Below are 21,783 nucleotides of genomic sequence, written 5' to 3'. Positions count from 1 at the left end.
CAGGTACAACTAGGCAGCTGGGGATTGGAATCCGCAATTCAGGGTGCTCAAGCTTTCTGGGCACCCCCGCTGAGAATTGCAGTCCGCAGCCACCCCAGAAAATGGCGCTTTCATAGAAGCGCCATCTTCTGGCGCTGTATCCAACTCTTCCAGCTGCCCTGATGCCGGGTGGCTCGCTGGGTAATAATGGGGTTAGGGCTAGCTGTGTATTATCAGCTGGCCCTAAGCCCGAAATTCATGGTGTCATGCCAATATTAGACATGGCCACCATGAACTTCTAGTAAAGATTAAAAAAAAACACAACACACAGAAAAATATTTTTATTAGAAATAAAACACAACACAATTAGTGACTCCAACTTTATTGAAATAAAGAACCCCCCTCCGCAGTAATCCTGGGTCAAGGGTCCCGCGCCGTCCAATCCGGATCCAATATCATCTGATCGGTTTGCTGGAAGGCAAAGCGATGAGATGATGTGTCAGGTTCAAGGCCTGAATCACATGAGACAGCAGCTGACTGTATAAACGGATTTTATACAATAGCTGATGCATCAGTGCAAAAAAAAAAAACACTTCTGTGCAGCGTCGGACTGGCTACCGGAGGAATCTCCAGTAATGCCAGGCCTGGAGTCAGGTACATGCACTGCACTCCGGAGCGCTCACCTGATCTCTGGTGTGCAGCCTGGACTTTACAGCGAGCGCCGAGTGACTGATTCCCTGGCACTTGCGATTCAGTTCATGACAGCTGCAGACATCCCGAGCTAATCTCCGGTGCTCTCACCTGAACTCCGGAGATCACTCCGGCCTGTCTGCAGCTGTCATGATCATGAACTGACTGCAAGTGCCGGGGAATCAGTCACTCGGTGGTAAAATCCGGCGTCACCGCGAGACTTACGATCAGCTGATGCGTCAGGTGACCGCATCAGGTGATCACCGCCAGGTCCTCACGGCCAGGTCATGCAGCTATCGGACGTGCCTGGGAGCCGGCACACAGCCAGAGCGGGGGTGGCGGGACCGGGGGAGGAGCTGGGAACCTACATGGCATCGGGAGTCTGTAGACAGGTGAGTATGACATTTTTCTACTGTTTACTTTTGATTTAGCAGCCACTTCCACCTCGTGCACGGGAGCGGACATGGCACCGGGCGGGAAATGGAAGCAGCGGTGGCGGTATCAGGAGGATTCACGCTTCTGTGTTTACTGACAGAAGGAATCCTCTTCCTGTACATGTCACTTTACTACCACTCCTTGCGTTTATAGCTGCGCTTTTAGTAAAAAAAAAAAAACGCACTAAAACGCAGCTATATTTGCGATTTGCTCTTTTCATTGCGTTTTTGAACATCTCATTGAACTCAATGGGTGAAAAACGCAGTGAAAAATGCAAAAATAATTGACATGCTGCGTTTTTATGGGCACCACAAAAACGCAGCTAAAAAATAACACTGTGTGCAGACAGCAAAAATGAAAACTCATAGACTTTGCTAGGGAAGCAAAGTCATGCAGTTTTCTGAGCAAAAACGCACCCGAAAAACGCGCAAAAATGCCGCGAAAAACGCACTGTGTGAACTTAGGCTATGTGCGCACGTTGTGTACAGTCACTGCAGAAATTTCTGCAGCAATCTGAAGAGCACATGTGCGCTTTAAATCGCTGCAGAAATGTCAGTAGTGAAAAAAAAAAAAGCCGATTCCATGCGCTCTGCCTGCAGCTCCTGCCATAGACAGAGCAGAAGCTGCCGGCAAAGCGCACGGAAGAAGTGACATGTCACTTCTTAGAACGCAGCGCTTCGGCAGCAGCCGAAGCGCTGCACTCTAAAACGCCACGTGCGCACGGCCCCTGCACAATCTCCATAGATTGTGCAGGGGACGCAGGACGCATGCAGTTATGCTGCGCTACAAAGCGCAGCGTAACTGCATGTATTTACGCAACGTGCGCACATAGCCTTACCCTATGTCTCAGCAGTGCCTGTACTGCTCTGAGTGGAAACTATGTGAACATACTGCTTTATTGCATCAACCTTGTGAACTGTATTGTTTGCTTTGAACATTTTGGCTGAAGAATACTTGCTTATTTTTGTTCCTGGGAAGTTTATGCAACAAAATAAATTTTAACCAATTTTGCCATAAGACCTTGGTGCTTGTGTGCATTGTTGCAAAAAAAAAAAACTAGGAGGATCCCTACACATGATACTGTATGGGGATAGATTGACCTACTAGTGATCGTTCTTTGCCCATCAGCCTGTGTAAAGTGGCTGGTAAACAAGAGCCAAATGGTTTCAATATTGTCGATCGCATTTGTTTAATAACGTGCACTTAGCCCATGTAAATGCAACCTAAATGTTTGTGTGTGATGGTGCAATATGTTAACAGTTAGGGCCCCACTTTTAATTTTTACACAGAGACCCACATTGTCTAAAACTGGTCTTGCATTTAGGCTACATAATATGATTTTCAACACTAAATTGCCAAAGGTCATTCAATTCAATCATTGTGCTCTTTTATTGTTAACTGGTACTAGAGTTCTTGTACACTTCTGCATGGAAGAGGATATTTGCATATTTGCATGCCCATATTGTGATTCTCTTTTCTACAGAGCCATACTAGAACAAGAAGATAAGTGGCATATTGTCATATTAAAGGGAATTTGTCATTTCAAAACACACGTTACACTACTTGAACAGTTATTTAACATAGTGAGCAGCGGCCTCAGACAGGAGCCAGGGATGAGTGTTGGTGGCCTCCTTCAGTATCAGTGTACCACTGATTGAGTACTCACTATGGGAAAGCAAGCGCTGTTAAGCCTTAAGAAGGCAAGTGCTCAGAATGCAAATTGTTTGGGCATAATGATACACTAGCAACACCGATGGTGCACTATGACTCCCTCATTTGCATATGAAATATAAGTTATTATCTCATGTTGTATGTACGCCACTCTGCATAGGGAAGCTGGGCAAAGTAAACATAAGTTCTTTGGAAATTTGGAGGATTAAATCAGAGCACACTTAATCATCATCTTCTATATATGAGGTGATGTACAGATTTCATCACACATAGCCATATAACACTGTTCCAGGCAGTAGTAGATGGAAAGCTTTAATAATCTTCACAGAGGGCTTCCACAATAATATATATGACAGTCTGTTCACAAAATATCTTCTCCTCATTACACACAGTCTTTCTCCTTACAATGTAGATGTACACAGAACAGAGCACTGTACGTTACCATGCAGTGGTGAGGGGGAAGGGTGAATCCTTTGCTGGTCACTCTTCTCTATCCTTCTGCTGCACAATAGTTTGCTTTTTTACTATCCTGAGCTGTTATCCACTCCTGGTAGTCTGTGTCCTGAACTGGCAGATCTCTGTAGCTTCACTTTTCTCAGGATACATGCACTATACTTTTCTCAGTACTGCTCCTTCTTCTTTGCACAGAGACAAACAGAATACGTATTTCCTTTTCCATAGGCTGGTACACACTCATTCACTCTGCTTCCCCGCATCACCTGGGCCAATGCTAGATATTCCCTGTTTGCTGCTGCAGGCTTAACTCCCCAGTTGCTGGCTGATTTTCGATCATCTGTGCAGTTGCTACTTGTCACACTCAGCCACTATAATGTATGTGTGTCACCCCCGCGTCAGCAGCCGGGCTGCTCGGATCCAGATCCGCGGTGGCTCGAGAGGGCTCCGGACCCGGGGGTCGTACGGCTCCTCAAACCAAAGGGGGTTATGTACAGGGGATGGTGTGGAAAGTTCGTGACGCCACCCATGGTGCGTGGTAAGATGGAATACCACCGCTGCGATTGGGAGCACCCGGTGGTGATGGTGTTGGCAGCTAGGTGTTTAACCCCTCCATGGGTAGGGGAATGCCCCGGAACTCGGTGAAGGTCACGTGGATATGCCATTGGGACGGTAAGGGTCACTTGCATACTCACTCAGTCCAATATCCCTGACACCGACAACTGTAGTAAACCAAAGTTCTAGACACCGCTGCCGCTGAGAGGGAGCACGCCTGGGTCCCGTGTCCATTGGTGTTGCCTGTTAGTCTGTGACCTTTTCCCATGGCACCTTGTCTTCTAGTTGGTCCCTTTAGTCTGAAACTAATTGGGCCCTGCTCCCCAGTGTGGCTAACTGGTGAGCTTTCTCTCAGGGTTCACGCTTGGGATTTTCTGGACCGTGTAGTGGAAATTCCTATCCCCCTCGTTGCGCTAGTACCCAGATTTTGGAGTGGGTGGAGAACGGATCTTGAAGGCTCCATCCTCGTCGGGTAAATTGTTAGGATGCCTGAAGCTTCTCCCTGACCTAGGGTCCTTGTACCCCATCGTGCCCTGGCCCAGCCCAGTGATGGCACAAGGCTGCTGGCTGTCCTCCTCGACAGTCTGTGCCCCTTGTCACGATCCCCTGCGATCAGGGTCCAGCTCCTACCAGGCCCAGACCAACGTCTGCCACCTAGTAGTTTACGGAGCACAGCTCCTGACCTCTCATCTTGAGAGTCACTGCTCAACTCACTGTTTTCTGACACTCCTGACCCCCCCTTAACCAACCCCCCAAGTGGGTGACCCTATTCCACCTAGGCCGTCAACTGGTGTGTCTTGTGGGTGTTGTGCAGAATGTTCCTAGGATTTTGATTAGCTTGTTCTTGGCACCTGTAACCAAAGACCTGTAACCAAAGAAGAGATGGATATTGCACAGAAGGGCAGATTGCACAATACCCTGTGACGACCTGATAGGCCAGGGCGTCACATATGCTGTTGGTAGGATTTTTATAGGGGCCAGGTAGTCCTCTATATAACTTTAAATAGTTTACTTTGTGCTTCTAGGAGAAAATTCAGCATATCTGTGTACTTCTGTACATGTTCTTTGCTAGGGTACTGTGTAGCCCAGGGAATGGGGTACTCAGTCCCGGGCAGTGTATAACTGGCGAATGTCACTTTGGTGGCCGTTGCCTGGTCCCGTGCCCTGGGTGCTTTTTAATGGGGAGTATTTACAGGCAAAATTAAAGTCATTTGTGTGATGCCACCTGCGGGTTGTGGTTAAGATGGTGGATGATTATCTCTATGGTTGATGGTAACGGCAACTGTGGTGGTAAGCCCTCCACAGGTAGGGCTGAGCCTGGGAGATGTATGATGGAGTTATAAGGGAGGCTACATCGTGGGTTGTAGTTATCAGTCTCTACTCACTCTTGGCCCTCGGACGGCTGGTTCAGGTCCCTGTAGTTCCAGTGTCAGTTGATGACTCGGTTGCTCTGTCCCCGGCACCCTCAGTGTGGTTGGATCCCCATAGTGTGGAGCAGTTTAGCGTGGCCCGACTGTCCCTTTTTATGGCAGCCCCCTTCTCTGTACGTCGGGCAGTGTGGACCCTGTAGGGCTAGTCTGTGTCCCGAACCCTGATCCTTGCTTTACTGCTGGTGCCACCGGATCTGTGGGTTAGTGAGGTCCGTGAAGGTCCCCTCAGTGTGCAGGTATTTGCCAGGCCATATGAAACTGTCGCCTGATCTAGGGCCCTGTGCCCCATTGGTACTTTGGTCCCAGCAGTACTCGGGTGTACCTGCCCCGGCAACCACTCTCCTGTGCCCCCAGGTCACCGTTACACGACCCAGCTCTACGTACGTCTCTCCTCTTCCCTCTCTAGACTTGACTCTCTGACTGACTGCTGTCCCCTCCCACCAGGTTGTTTAGTCTCCTGGACTGGCTCCGTCCTCTAAGTGGCCATCCCCTTGGGTGTCTAACTAGTCAATTACCCCTGGTGTCAAGTGGAAACTGGAAATTTAGTGTGTGCTGATGTCACTGGCACTGGTGTTCCAGGTCCCTGGGGGTAGGCCCTGCATCCCCGTGAGGATGCAGTTCCTAGTAGTGCCCTGAGTGGTTCAGGGGCACTACAGTACAAGGGTCCAAAGAAAAACATTTCTATTTGCTGATATGTACATTGTAATTCAACGAACATGACAATGGGCCGAGTATGAACTTTCAGGCTGTATAAGGTCACTGCTTTCTTTTAGACAGGGCAAAGATTCAGTTTTTTGCACTGGTCCTGAATTTAAAACGCACAGTGGCGGAAGAAGACATAACCGGTGGAGAAAAACGGTATCCGGATTACAACCGCTGACGTCGGAATTGGAAATACATGTAAAAACGGATAATCAAGAATTTTCAGTTATTAACCTTTCAACTTGCACCATCACAGCCAGCCAAACTAGTGTTTTAAAACGCGGCCTAAATTTTGCTCCAACCAAAAGAGCGGACCTATTCCAAACTATGAAAGATTTAAACAGATTTTTAAGAAATTTGACAGTAAAGAAACACTTTATTAACGAATATTTATTATATTCTATTATATTAATATTTTATTCTAGAAGCAGAATCAACGAATGTATCTAACAACAAAAGCATGTCGGTACCAATCCCTCTCTATGGACTTAAAGGAACAGGTATCTACAGAAATACTCCAAGAATTGAATAGCGAACTCTCTCCTACAGCTATTGTCCCTGCACTTAAAACTACAAATAAGAACTTTTATCTTATTGGATCCCGAGCACCTATAATGGATACATACCAAGATATTATGGAGATGGAACTCAGGAGTCTATTAATGGCTGATTCAAATATTTCTGATAATTTATCCCAGGCGGAGAGGCGGGCCCTTAAGGAGCTTTCAGATAATAATCATGTTTCCATTAGGGCTGCAGATAAGGGGGGTTCCCTGGTCGTTTTAGACGCCAGGTTATATGAGAGAGAGATTAAATCCATGCTAGAAAATACACAAACTTACAAACGGCTACCTGGAGATCCTACAAATGCTATTTCCACAAAATTGACTAACATTCTGAGGGAAGATCTAGAGATGGGTATAATTGATCAAAAAACCTATGATTTTTTGCTAGTATCTGTGCCCATTTGCCCTATCTTCCAGGGGTTTCTGAAAATTCATAAAAATATATTTCCACCCCCATTTCGTCCGGTGGTGGCTAGTACAGGTTCTTTAACTAGCTGTTTATCCAGCAGGCTCGACAATTTTTTACAACCTCTGGTAAAAGAAACAACCGGATATATTTGGGATACAAAACATTTACTGCAAGTCATTCAAACCATAGATTGGACTGCGGATTATTTTTGGATCACTAGCAATGTTTCAGTGCTTTGCTCTAGTATCCCCCATGACAAAGCCATTTTAGCGCCTACTTTCCACTTGAATACCTATAATGATTTGGAATTAATACACAAGGAATACATTATATCAGTGGCTGACTTCTTATTAAAACATAACTTCTTCAGTTTTGACCGCAAATTTTATTTGCAAATTAACGGGTGTCCCATGGGCGCGAGCTTTTTATGTTCCCTTGCTAATCTGTGTATATCATGGTGGGAAAAGAATTTCATACACACACCCGATAACCCCTTCCTCTCCAGAATCAAATGGTATGCAAGATATGTCGACGATTTAGTCATGATCTGGAGAGGAAGGGGTGCACAAGTTACTGACATTATCTTGAATGAATTCAAACAGTATATAAACAACAATGATTTAAATTTGCAGTTCACTGTTGATTGTCATACAAATACTGTACCCTTCCTTGACATCACATTAATGGGAACAGAATCAGGCTTAATTCACACTGCGCTATACAGAAAGCCCATCAGTGGAAATACCATTTTGCATGCACATAGTGGTCATACAAATCACACTAAACGCAGTTTGCCTATTGGGGAATTTTTAAGGGCCCGTCGCCTCTGTTCAGATGATAATACTTACGAACAGGAGAAGAATTGTATCACAAAACGCCTCCAACAAAGAGGATATTCTAACAAACTATTGAATAGGGCTATCAGTATTGTGAATACAAGATCTAGGACTGCGTTATTGGAGGATAAAATTGAGTCCAGAGACTGGAAAAACAAAATCACTTTTTCCACCCCTTATAGCAAGGACTTTGAAAATTTTAAAACATTTTTTTACAAATTCACCCCCATGTTACACCAGGACCCCACGTTGGCCAAAATTATGGCACAAGGAGTAAATGAAGAAGCAAGGAGAACCAGAAATATCGGTAATATTATATCTCCGAGTTTATATCTATCAGAAAAACCTAAGGACACATGGCTAAAAACACTTGGATCATATAAATGTGGAACCAGCCGTTGTCATCTATGTTGCCATATGGAAAAAGCTACTTCCTTCAAGGATAATCAGATCAATACATACAATATTACCTCCTTTATCCATTGCGCCACTACGCATGTTGTATACAAAGCAACTTGTTCCTTGTGTAACAAATTTTATATAAGATGTACTTCCAGAACTTTACGAAAACCTGTATCGGAACATACAAATATTCCAGCATATTCACACCATGCGGCTCCAGAACAGAATAATAAAAAATACAGATCGATGTCCGGATTGACAAAACATTTTAAGGAGCATCATGAAGGGGATTTTATCCACCTCAAAATTACTGGCATTGAAAGGATCGATCGCCCACACCATGGAGGAAACTGGTTCCAGCTATGCAGAGGCCAAGTGGATTAAGAAACTAGATGTCCGATATCTTAATGGACTGAATTATCGTTCAGACCTGTGATATATATTATGATTTTGTATTGACATATGTGCGCGGATATATATGTTTGCATGAGTGTTTATATGTGGTTCTCACTATAATAATTGTATATTTTATTTTTTTTTCCATATATACATATAGTATATATATATATATTTTCATATAGTAAATTTAATAGATCAAGTTTTGATATTTATACGCATTGGGACACATATGTATATATGCGCACATATAAAAATGCATGTTTTTTGCTAGCTAGCAATATTTGATTAACAACATTTTCAGCTGAACTGTCTCACACTGCCCCCAACGAAGAGCATGGACGTTCCTTGTCCTCTGGTGCTCATTTGGAAGTCTGCCTTTGAGTATTTAAAATGTGTCTGATGTATGTATAGTCACCTATGATTAAGGACTTGTTTTTATTTATTGTCCAAAACATGTAAGGTGCGCTTATGCGTCTTCTCTCAAGTTTTGGATCCGTTGGAGTTTTAATACCTAATAAAATTTTGATATTTTAATATGCTGGATTGTGGTGCTGGGTCCACCCTTCACTTCTTTTCAGCTGTATACCAGCCTTGCCGGTCTGGAGGACCACGAGCACCTGCAAGTCCTGGAGCGCAGTCGCCTATGGTAAGCTGAAGTCTCATTACTTTTTTCTTCCTAAATTTAAACAACCCAACTTAATTGGAGGCTTGTTTGTACCTAGCACCATTGTCACATGGGCCTCTGATTCCTTTCTGTACTTTAATGCTCTGTGATTACCACAAAAGAGTACATCCTCATATATTTATACACCACCAGCCTATTATCATAGTATGGATACAAAATAAACACTACAGCAAAAATTATACAACTTTTATTCTCTCATGAACTTACTTGGTTGTTTTTAGTAGTTCTTCGCTTACATGTGGATGTCCATGTGCGAATTTCTCTGTTTCATGGGGTTTTCCATTGCAGTGATTTTTTGATTCTCTTTGGAGTAATGCTTGCCTGTTAAAAGTATGGAACCTGATCAATTACTATATATTAAAATACAACCCACATTAAATTTTAAATAGATATCTTACTACTTGATCTCGTCTACTTACTTTTAGAGATGAGGAAACCAAACTTTAAAGGGCCCCTGTCATCAGATTTGGCAACTATAAGCTGCAGCCACCACCACTGAGCTCTTATATACAGCATTCCAGAATACTGTATATAAGAGGCCAGGCTGCTCTGTATAACATCAAAATCACTTTTATAATACTCACCTAAGGAGCGGTCCTGTCCGATGGGTGTTGCTGCTCTACAGGCCAGCGCCTCCTCTATGCTTTAATCTTTATTCTTCTTCTACCCAGCCCAGTATGGATGACGTGTCTATGTCATCCACACAGGCTGACATTGCTGTTCTGCACAGGCGCACTGCTGAAGGCAGATCAAAGTACTGTAATGTGCAGGCACAAGGAAAGGTTAAAGACCGCATGCAAATGTGAATTACAATACTTTGATGACGTAGGATGCGTCATGCTCACGAGCCTCAGAAGAAGGAGAACAGCGATCGCCACAGAGAGGAGGCGCCGAACCGGAGACCATCGACACCGATCGGACTGGACCACACCCTAGATGAGTATACATTTTTTAACGTTCTACACAACAGCCTGGGCTCTTATATACAGCACTCTGGAATGCTGCATAGAAGAGCTTACTGGTGGTGGCCGGAGCTTATAGTTGCCAAATCTGGTGACAGGTTCCCTTTAAAGTTCATTGTTCGTACCCAACACAGACTTTACAAAAAAAATCAGTGTTCGAGTTCAGAATTCAGGTGCTTTACGTATGCAAACCACTCGAGCGAACATCGCTGTGCTCGGGTACGCTCTGTGCTCGGCCCAGTGAGAGTCACTAGCAGTGTTTGAATAACTCGCACTGGGCTAAAAATAGTATTATCAGATGCCCCAAACAAAAAAAAAGAAAAACTTTGCCCTCTCTCCTCTGGAAGTACTCTGTTTATTGCTGGCTGCATGTGGGTGGAGAACCGAACGGCCAATCAGTGACTTCCAATAAAGTTTGGATCAAGTCCGGGTGCAGAACAGAGCTTAATATAAAGTTTGGCTTAACCCGCAGAACGTAAACTTCAACTGGTCCACTTATCTTTACTTATTTTATAAATTCAAGGCAGAATGGCATTAAAATCCTTTCTGAAAATCTAATCCCACCCAGTCTGACAACACCTCATTGTCCCTCCTCCCTACAGCTGCTGCAGTCTCATGCAGCTCAGTACAAACTGAAGCTGCCAGTCAGACTGAGAGGGTGGGGATTAAATACAGGTCAGGTCCAAGAAATACTGTATATTACTATTATGTGATTTGTATTGTAAAGTCTGGTGACAGATCTGCTTTAATAACTAAAAAATAGAGACAATAAGTTGAAACTTGACAGAATTAGAACAAGCAGGGTAAATTACCATATGTGTAAGTTGTATTCTTTTGTTCACAATACATTAATTTAATTTGGATGTGTGGCGCCCCTGAGGCTTCAGTCGCCACAGAGGCACTGCACCTCAGCCAGAGGTGTGGTATTCCATCCCAAGTACGGAAGAGGTCATACACCGGTATGCACACAAAACACACAACACCTCCGTTAGCAGCTCTCCACCAGGTCAGGGTTAGGGCTTGGTTCCATTGATGCTACCGTATGTATAGCCACCACTGGTGATGGTTCGTCCCTCCTCCTAATCTGAGATGGCCTGGGGGTGGAGCCTAGTGAGTTGGGGACACTGTAGTGTCAGAGAGTTGGAAGGAGCAGGGTAGGAGTGAAGACCTGTGGTCTGGAGCTGGTGCAGGTCGACCCAGGCGCAAGACAGAAGGGGTCCAAGAGACCACGGGAAGTGTGCCATACTTCCGTGTCCTCATTCCACATTCAGCCTTGGAGTGGAAGGACTTGGTCACAGAACAGGGACTGGTCTCTAGGCTAGAGGAGAAGAACCAATGTGCTCCGCTAGTAAAACCAGAGTCTGAGGACACTTCTAGTACCAAAGCCAACTTCACACGCGAATCTGCTAGAAGGTAAACACATAGGGCCAAGGGATAGAGCTTTAAGCCACCTGACAGGGTTCGCAGACACCGGCTCAGGGTACTGTGTGCGTAGGCGCGGGACAGGCGGGAGAGAAGTTAGCCCAGGAAGACGACCAGGGAAAATACATAAGAAATGTGTGTGCCGCCCCCGTGCCAGCAGCCGAGCTGCTCGGATCCGGATCCGCGGTGGCTCGAGAGGTCTCCGGACCCGGGGGTCGTGCGACCACTCAAATGAAGGGGGTATTTACAGGGGATTGTGTTAAAGTTCGTGACGCCACCTATGATATGTGGTAACTAGAGTTGGTGCAGGTGCTGCCTGGTGATCCGTGACCTTCCTCCTGGCACTAAGTTTACTTCTCTGTTGGTCTCGGTAGTATGGAACTTGCCGGATCCCGCTCCCCACTGTGGCTAAGTGTGGGAGCTTGCTCTCAGGGTTCACGCTTGGGATTTTCTGGACCGTTTGAGTGGTAAGTCCTATCCCCCTCGTTGCGCTTGTACCCCGATTTTGGAGTGGTTCAAGAGCAGATCTTGAAGGCTCCGTTCTCGTCAGGTAAATTGTCAGTTTGCCTGAAGCTACTCCCTGACCTAGGGTCCATGTACCCCGTTGTGCCCTGGTCCCAGCCCGGTGATGGTGCAAGGCCGCTGGCTGTCCTCCTCAACAGTTCCGTGTCCCTTGCCATGATCCCCTGTGACCAGGGGTACAGCCCCTCTAGGCCCAGACCACCATCTGCCACCTAGATAGCTTCCTGGGAGCCCGGCTCCTGACCTCCTCTCTCCTTCACCTCCAAAAAACTTCTCCTTGCTACTACAGACACTCCTGACCTCCCCTTAACCAACCCCCCAAGTGGGCAACCCTATTCCACTCAGGCCATCCACTGGTGTGTCTGGTGGGTGTGGTGCAGAGTGTACCTAGGACTTTAATTAGCTGATATAGGCAACACCATGTAGTTGGGGACCCATAACCAAGAAGGAGGTGGATATTGCATGGGAGGGCAGATTGTACAATACCCCGTGACGACCTGATAGTCCAGGGGCGTCACATTCCCCCTTGGTTAAACGTAGCTCGACCTCGAGCTTCAAGACATCAGAGATTTATTTTTATTTATTTTTTTTTAACTGCAAAAAGAAGAAAATTAAGAACATTTTTATTAACAAGATTCATCCCCTATTAGGGAGGCTGGGTACTTAAACGTTACTATAACATGAGTTCATCAAGTCAACGGTGGAACGCTACTAGTTAGGTTAGTAGCGGAGGCTCAACCTGCTCCGTTGCAGCCTCTTCCTGCGACAGTCCAGTTCCAATGTCCCGGATCCCATTAACCCGCCACCAAAACAACCGGACCCGCTGCATACCTTTTGTATGCACCGCCACCAACAGGCTCCTCATCTCTTCCCTCCAGTGGTCCAATATGAACAGGAACTGCGTCCACATCCTTCTGCAAAGCTTCTCCGTCTCTTCCTCAATCCAGGTCGCGGTCCCAGGAACAGCACGTTCCGGTGACCAGCTCCGCTCCGCCATCTTTCCTCTGCGGGGTCCAGGAATGTTATGGCAGAGTCCTGGTGTCCCTGCTTCTCTTCCACTGCTACATGCCGTCACACCTCCTTGGTTTTCACTCACCACTCTCTCGCTGCTGTGGCCCTCTGGGAACTTCCGGTTCTGGCTCACTCTCAGGATGAATGGCGGAGCTTCTATTTCGCGCGCTTTTGAGAAGACGGCGTTTTGGTGCCAAAAAATGGCGGAAGATGGCGGAAATGGTGGGAAACTGGGATTTTGACTTGCGGTTTTGACTACAACGTCACCAAGGTAAGAGGGTCTTGCTCGTATCCTGTTCATGATGCCAGGAATTTGAGGTGTGCCGCCCCCGTGCCAGCAGCCGAGCTGCTCGGTTCCGGATCCACGGTGGCTCGAGAGGTCTCCGGACGCGGGGGTCGTGCGGCCACTCAAATGAAGGGGGTATTTACAGGGGACTGTGTTAAAGTTCGTGACACCACCCGTGGTATGTGGTAATTGGAGTACCACCGCTGCACTTGGGAGTACCTAGGGATGATGGAACGGGGCAACCAGGTGTTGTGACCTTCCACGGGTAGGGGGAGTACCCCGGGGCTCAATGATAGTATGGGAGAGTGCCGTTGGGTGCAAAGGGGGTCACTTTTGTCCTCACTCAGTCCATTAAGCTGACACCGACAATTGGATAAACCAATGTTCTGGATACCGCTGCCGCTGAGGGGAGCTAGTTCGGGTCCCATCCCCAATGGTGCTGCCTGGTGATCCGTGACCTTCCTCCTTGAACTAAGTTTACCTCTGGTGGTATGTATGGAACTTGCCGGGTCCCGCTCCCCACTATGGCTAAGTGTGGGAACTTGCTCTCAGGGTTCACGCTTGGGATTTTCTGGACAGTTTGAGTGGAAAGTCCTATCCCCCTCGTTGCACTAGTACCCCGATTTTGGAGCGAGTGGAGAGCGGATCTTGAAGGCTCTGTTCTCCTTGGGTAAATTTTCAGGTTGCCTGAAGCTACTCCCTGACTTAAGGTCCACGTTCCCCATCATGCCCTGGTCCCAGGCCAGTGATGGTGCAAGGTGTGCCCCTTGCCATGATCCCCTGCGACCGGGGGTCCAACTCCTCTAGGCCCAGAACACCATCTGCCACCTAGATAGCTTCCTAGAAGCATGGCTCTTGACCTCCTCTCTTCTTCACCTCCAAAAAACTTCTCCTTGTACTACTGACATTCCTGACACTCCTGACCTCCCCTAACCAAGCCCCCAAGTGGGCAACCCTATTCCACTCAGGCCGTCCACTGGTGTGTCTGGTGGGTGTGGTGCACAGTGTACCTAGGACTTTAATTAGCTGATGTAGGCAACACCATGTAGTTGGGGACCCATAACCAAGACGGAGATGGATATTGCACATGAGGGCAGATTGTATAACACCCTGTGACGACCTGATAGTCCAGGGGCATCACAGGTGCATCGGTCTTGACCTCCAAACTATCCAGGATCATCTGGAGCCCTTCACAGTGGAACCCAACACTCCAAAGGCAGTCACTGACTAGTCGTGTTACCTTGGAACCTGCTACAGTGAGTAAAAACCTTGAGACTGCATCCCTGTGTCGTTCCGTTATTCACCTGCGCCTCCGGCCCGACACCCCCGCCATCACCTACTACTACCACCCTTATCCGCCGTGGGGCCGAGCTCTACCTGTGGAGAGCTATACAAACCAATCTGCGTCACCATCTGCCCCGGGGGTCCCCATCCCGCAGCTGCAGCACCTAACTTGCAGCATACCACAGGTGGCGTCACGAACTACCATCCTCATCATTCCTACTTTAACTGACACCGCCAGAGTCACGGAACCGAGCCTTGGCACCTCAGTGTCCCAGAAACGGATCCGCGGCCTGGTAACGAGGAACCACCAGGTCCCAGCAAGGGCAGATTTTGAATTTTGACCAAACCATAGTCTTTTAGAGGACCTTTCCCCGAAATGTTCATGTTAAACTGGGGATATAATGCAGAGTGGAATAAAAAGGGTTTATTTGTTTGTTTCTTTTTTTGCTACTTAATTGCAGCAGAAATATTAACTACCAAATATTTTGAGCAAAATGAGTTAACTTTAGTTTAGTCCAAGTAGGTGTTATTAGATAGCTTTAACTGTGGGCATGTCAGCCTCCTGTATGGCGCTGACAAGAGATGAGGGAATAATTTCAAATGGAACTGAAATATTCTTGAATTTTAAAAAAATTGGCATTCTGGACAACATTTTTTTGAAACCACAAAGTGCCATAGAAAGGTTAAAAAAAACCATAATATCGTTATACACACCTCAACGCTGACATCTCCAGCACTTCCAATACCATCAGCCACCTGAGCCTCACTGCATCTTCTGATCCCACACGCTCACACTGCATTTTCAGTCCTCTCGCACTGTGCCGGACTTCCAGTTGTCATGGGGCTTGGGAGGGTTCTGCACATAGGCTATAGAACTCAGAATAAAATGATACTATCATATCTTCGATCCGATGTCTTATTCTAGAGAAATCCACATTGTTCTTACAAGTAAATTAACTGTTCCAGGCTATAGGTCTGACACTGATCTGTATAAAAATCTGCTTCCAGGGATTATTTTATTTAAAAGGGGGGTTACCATTGTGATTTGTGATGGCTGCTATTGGCAGTCTTAACCCATTGCAGAACTGTCTGTGTATGGTTATACTATAACTGACACATCTGCAGGTTCCTCTGAGCTTCAGCTTCCATCTCACGGGTAGCCAGTGTTGCAATATTGTTGAGGTAAAGCAGAGTTGTAAGAGCTGCTGCAAATGTGTTTGTAAGAAGAAAAAGTTCAGTTCTACTCTACTGTGTTAGTTACATGTCTCATACGGGTAATGCCCCCTTTAATGAAAAATAAGCACTGGAGACAGAATCTTATGCAGATCTGTGTTCTTAATGTAGCCTGGAACAGTTAATTTACATATAAGAACAACATGGATTTCTCTGGAATAACAACCCAGATCGCAGATATCAAGGTATCATTTCAATCAGCTTCTTAGGATCTACATGCCCATATAGATGGCCTTGGGTGGGTTGAAACGGCTGACAGATTACCTTTAAATGTGGTACAATTTAACAGTGAGGCCCTCAGACCAAAATATTTTTTGTGCACCAATGCTTAAAGCTATAGAAGTTGTTCCATCTTTCTACAGAGTTCTAGCTGATTCTATGAATATAGGGTCACCATCAGGGCATTAATGGCCTTACTGTTGTATGGGATCACATAAAGAGAGAGTATCCTGTAAATACAGAAGTAGGAAAATATAACAGTATTAAGTATTTTTACCTTCTGTGAACTGAGGGCAGAAATTTAGGAGGTTGTATGCGCACAGTAGGATCCCATCTGCCAGGAGGTAAAACAGCAACTTCATCTAAAAAATCATCAATTCCTGCTATTAGTTCATCTCTGTTCATAGCCTTGTATGAAAGTTTCCGGAATAACTACAAAGAAATGAGAAAAAGATGAAGGAGAAATATTGTTTATTTAAAATGATATTTTAAAGCAAGATATATTTTTAAAGGGAACCTTTCATAAGGCTTCATGCTGCCTGAATAAGAGGGAGTATGAATTAAAGCACAGCTGTCTCATTACAAACATGTTTTACTCTGATTCACTTTGCGGCTTTCAGACACAAAAAACAAAGGTAACAAAGGTGAAAACAGGCCCAGCAGACAAGGGTCCTATAGGCGAAGAAACTATTGCACTGGTTTCTCCCCACTTGCTCAGCTAAATGGTACACTTTCTCTCTATACACACAGAGTAAAAGACCTGTCACTCTTGCTGAATGGACAAGGAAAAGCTGGTGTAGAGACATATTAGTAGTCTTGTCTAGTGATGAGCATGGTTGGGCACACAGCAGGGCTCAGAACGTAAGGAGCGCAATTTGACTTTTTCAGTACAAAATTAGCTGGAATCGTTAGCAGATGCCATGTCATGTTTGGAGAGCCCTTGATGTACCTAAACAGTAGAGCTCCAATACAAGTGACCCAATTTTGGAAACTAGACACTTCAAGAAATCTATCTAGATGTTTGATGAGCACTTTAAGCTCCCAGATGCATCACAGACTTTTATAATGTTGCACCCTGAAAATGAAAAAACTGCATTTTGAACCATAAAAATATTGCTTTAACCCCAATTTTTTTCATTTTCATTAGGGTAACAGGAGATAATAGACCATACAGTTTGTTGTGAAATTTTGCTAATATCCCATAAAGTATGTGGTCAAAAACTATTTTTGAGGCACAGTGCAAAGTGAAGAATGGAAGGCGCGCCAAATTTACGTTCAGATTTAGTTGAAATGGTTTGCGCGTGCCATAACACATTGGCAGAGCCCCTGAGGTGCAAAAACAGCAGAAACCCCACACAAGTGAACCCATTTTACAAACTGCATGAATTCACCTAAGGGTGCAGTGAGCATATTGACACCACAGGTGTGTCCCTTAAAGGCTATTGGGCGGTGAAGAAAATATAATTATACTAGAAGGTGGCCCGATTCTAACGCATCGGGTATTCTAGAATTTATTGTGTAGTTAATGTATGATTTTTGTTATATATATATATAGAATGTTGTTGTGTGTAGTTGCCAAGTGTTTGTGTAGGGTGCTGTAAATGTTCTGGGTGTTATCTGGGTGTGGGGGTGTGTGAGAGCGGTGTTGTTTGTGTGTTGCATTGTGTGTGTTGCGTTGTTTGTGGAGCGCTATGTGTCTGCAGCGTTGTGTGTGTGGTGCTGTGTGTTGTGCAGTTTGTGTGTGGGTGGGTGTGTGTGGGGTGCGTGTGTGTGTTTTGGGGAGGCATGTTTTGTGCAGTGTGTGTTGTGCGGTGTGTGCGTATATTTGTGTGTGCCGTGGTGTTTGTGTGTTGGGTGTTGTGTGCGCTCGGCGTTGTCTGTGTATGTGGGTGTCTGCGTAGGGTGGTGTTTGTGGTTCCCAGTGTGTGTGTGGTGTGTTGTGCAGTGCGTGTGTGGCGGTATGTGTGTGTGTCTTTTGGGGGAGGTGTGCACCCCCATCGTGCTCCATCCCCCATGCTGCGCACCCCCCATTGTGCTCCATCCCCCATGCTGCGCACCCCCATCGTGCGCCATCCTCCATGCTGCGCACCCCCATCATGCTCCATCCCCCATGCTGCACACTCCTATCGGGCTTCATCCCCCCATGCTGCATACCCTCCAACGTGCTTCATCCGCCCATGCTGTGCACCCCCCATCGTGTTTCATTCCCCCATGCTGAGCACCCCACATCGTGCTCCATCCCTCATGCTGCGCACCCCTCAGAGAGGAGTATAATAGGAGGACTATAATAGGAGGAGTATAATAGGAGTAGTAATCCTGGGGACAGAGGAGTATAATATGAGGAGTAGTCCTGGTGAGAGAGGAGTATCATAGGAGGAGTAGTCCTGGAGGTGAGGAGTATAATAAGAGGAGTAATCCTGGGGGGACAGGAGTCTAATAGGAGTAGTAGTCCTGGGGAGAGAGAGGAGTATAATAGGCGGAGTAGTCCTGGGGGGTGAGGAGTATAATAGGAGGAGTAGTCCTGGAGGTGAAAAGTATAATTCGAGAAGTAGTCCTGGAGGTGAGGAGTATAATATGAGGAGTAGTCCTGGGGGGTGAGGAGTATAATAGGAGGAGTAATCCTGGGGGGTGAGGAGTATAATAGAAGGAGTAGTCCTGGGGGGTGAGGAGTATAATAGAAGGAGTAGTTCTAGGGGGAGAGGAGTATAATAGGAGGAGTAGTCCTGGGGTGAGGGGAGTATATTAGGAGGAGTAGTCCTGGGGGGAGAGTAGTCTAATAGGAGTGAGGGAGTCTTGGGGGGTGAGGGAGGAGTACAGTCATATGACAAAGTTTGGGCACCCCTATTAATGTTAACCTTTGTTCTTTATAATATTTTTGGCTTTTGCAACAGCTATTTCAGTTTCATATATCTAATAACTGATGGACTCAGTAATATTTCTGGATTGAAATGAGGTTTATTGTACTAACAGAAAATGTGCAATCTGCATTTAACCCTCCATCACATACAATAGGCCTGACAGGCACATCTCTTTACTTTAATTTCTCCTTCCTCACCAGATTGTGAGGAAATCCCCTCCCTCCAGGTAGTCTCCTGTCTCTAGCAGCTCTGTGAAACCTCATACCACAGTTGGATTGCAGAGTTTCAGGAGGACAGATATAACTGCGCTAATCTCTCAGGCTCATTGTATGTGAACACGTCACACTCAATAAGGTTGGTATTTTATGTTTTTATTCATCACATGCTCTGCAAGTGTAATTTTTCTGGGGAAACTTCAGGATCTAATTCTGATTGAATATGTGTTTAATAGTACTTAAGGTACCTTAAAATTAAGTTTGTTTCCATAAATTTTCTTTGTAGAGTTTTTTGACAGAGTTGAACTGGGGACTATTTGGTGAGAATTTTGAAATGTTTGTATTTCAGAGTTATTAGTTTTATGTTAAGTAAATGGGGTTTTTTGCACCTGATTATGATTTATTACATCCCTATGAAGGTCACTGATCCCTTTTAGAGCACTGAAATTGCAAACATTAGATATTATAGGTATTTTTCTAGCCTGCGCCTGACAGTCACATTTTATGTGAACTCGTTAGAACCGATATTGTATGTGACGGAGGGTTAAACAAAATTTGACTGGTGCAAAAGTATGGGCATCTCAACATAAAAGTGACATTAATATTTTGTAGATCCTCCTTTTGCAAAAATAACAGCCTCTAGTCGCTTCCTGTAGCTTTTAATGAGTTCCTGGATCCTGGATGAAGGTATATTTGACCATTCCTGTTTACAAAACAATTTCACTTCAGTTAAGTTTGATGGTCGCCGAGCATGGACAGTACGCTTCAAATCATCCCACAGATGTTCAATGATATTCAGGTCTGGGGACTGGGATGGCCATTCCAGAACATTGTAATTGTTCCTCTGCATGAATGCCTGAGTAGATTTGGAGCGCTGTTTTGGATCATTGTCTTGCTGAAATATCTATCCCCTGCGTAACTTCAACTTCGTCACTGATTCTTCCACATTATTGTCAAGAATCTGCTGATACTGAGTTGAATCCATGCGACACTTAACTTTAACAAGATTCCCGGTTTCGGCATTGACCACACAGCCCCAAAGCATGATGGAACCTCCACCAAATTTTACTGTGGGTAGCAAGTGCTTTTCTTGTTCTCTTGCCTCCATGCATAATGCTTTTTGTATGACCAAACTGTGGAGACACGGGGCTCAGTGGGTGCTCTTGTCCACTGAACCAGCCGCCTTTAGAAAGACAACGTGGCTCAGGGCTCATCCCAACTGAACGCCGGCCTCCTTAACCATGGGCGTAACACTACTCAGACAACACAGGGTGAGGGAACCGCAATAATTAGACTTTATTGGATCCCCAAACAATTAACGGCACATAACACATAACCAGCAAAACACAAATGTAACAGGCAATAGAGTCTCACCCTTCCGCTGCCTCACCAGGGATTAGAATGTCCTTGCCTCAGAGCTTCCAGGGCCACTTACTCCAATCCAGCAGCACCCCACTTTCGGCGGGCACCCACCGAGAAAGGAATAGTGCCAGATTTAGGAAGCTGTGTGAGGTCTGCAAAGTCTGTACCAGGTGACCAAATTGTCCCAACCTGGGTTTGCTCCTTAAGTAGTCTCTGGTTTGATGATATAATCCTGGCAGCCGGAGTCAAAATCCCTAAACTGTGGATATGGTCTCCAATCGGAACCGGAGTCCCTAGATTGAAGCCACAAGGTATCCTGATCCTCTAGTCAGCTCCTAAGAGCTTAGACTGGATCCATCTGCATCCATCAACAACGACCTGGTGACTTAAAGAAATCCCATTTATAGCCAGAGCCTTCCACTTGGATACACTGCATCCTCATCGATTGGGTGGACAAGATCGCCTCTTCCATTGGATGAATCTCAAGCTGCATGGACAATGTTCATCCAAATGATGTCCACAGAAAGACTGAGGGTATACATGTAGTCTGGAATGCACAGACTAGACAATGACTACTAAGGTAAATACATTAGCAATACACAACTACATTACAATGATTACTGGAAGAGTCTGGAGAAACAATAGCTAAGCAAACATGAGGTACTACACAAAAGAACAATACATCTGGCTGAATGTTAAGAAACTTTAACACATGAGAGTCCATGTCATCACATTCCTCCCCCTTCTTAATATTAGCCAGACATGATAGGCTTCCGATCAGCCTTCTCCTCTTGACGGCATTGTCCTTTTTAATGGTGAGGTCAGCAACAGAGGCTCGCATCTATACACCTTCCCCTGATTACCTCCCCCAAGTTGAGCAGCCATATTGCGGACAAGCACTAAAGTGGGGTCCATGAGTTGGGATTGCATACATTTCTTACTATCAATCTTCCCCCAGTCAATAGCCACAGTGTGGTTAGGCTTACTCATGGTTCTTGGCTCAGAAGTGGATGCTGGAGACTGGGAATGTGAATTATCCTTGGAAAAGATGTTAGAAAGATCCACATCAGGGTCCTGCTTGGCTTGGAAATGGGTGATGGCTGCTTCAAACTGACTGGATAGTCCTTGTCCTAGGTCATTCTCCAAAATGACTGGTGTGAGCAGGTAATCCCCAAGCCCCACTTTCACTTCCCTCTG

At 45.6% G+C, this 21,783-nt stretch overlaps 1 protein-coding gene across 1 annotated transcript in view; it reads right to left on the bottom strand.

Moving 5' to 3' along the window:
* Positions 1-21,783, bottom strand: part of SLC4A9 (solute carrier family 4 member 9) — an 890,846-nt gene that overhangs the window by 527,319 nt on the left and 341,744 nt on the right. Inside the window, exons 7-8 of the mRNA XM_075344573.1 lie at positions 16,429-16,583; positions 9,420-9,533 (exon numbers count right to left, since the gene is read on the bottom strand). Of these exons, the coding sequence (XP_075200688.1) occupies positions 9,420-9,533; positions 16,429-16,583 (269 nt within the window). The remainder of the gene's footprint in view (positions 1-9,419; positions 9,534-16,428; positions 16,584-21,783) is intronic.

Source organism: Anomaloglossus baeobatrachus, chromosome 4, assembly GCF_048569485.1.
Source record: "Anomaloglossus baeobatrachus isolate aAnoBae1 chromosome 4, aAnoBae1.hap1, whole genome shotgun sequence".
NCBI classification, from domain to species: domain Eukaryota; kingdom Metazoa; phylum Chordata; class Amphibia; order Anura; family Aromobatidae; genus Anomaloglossus; species Anomaloglossus baeobatrachus.
The sequence above is the reverse complement of the archived record's forward strand: the minus strand, read 5'-3'. Positions and strand labels throughout refer to the sequence as shown.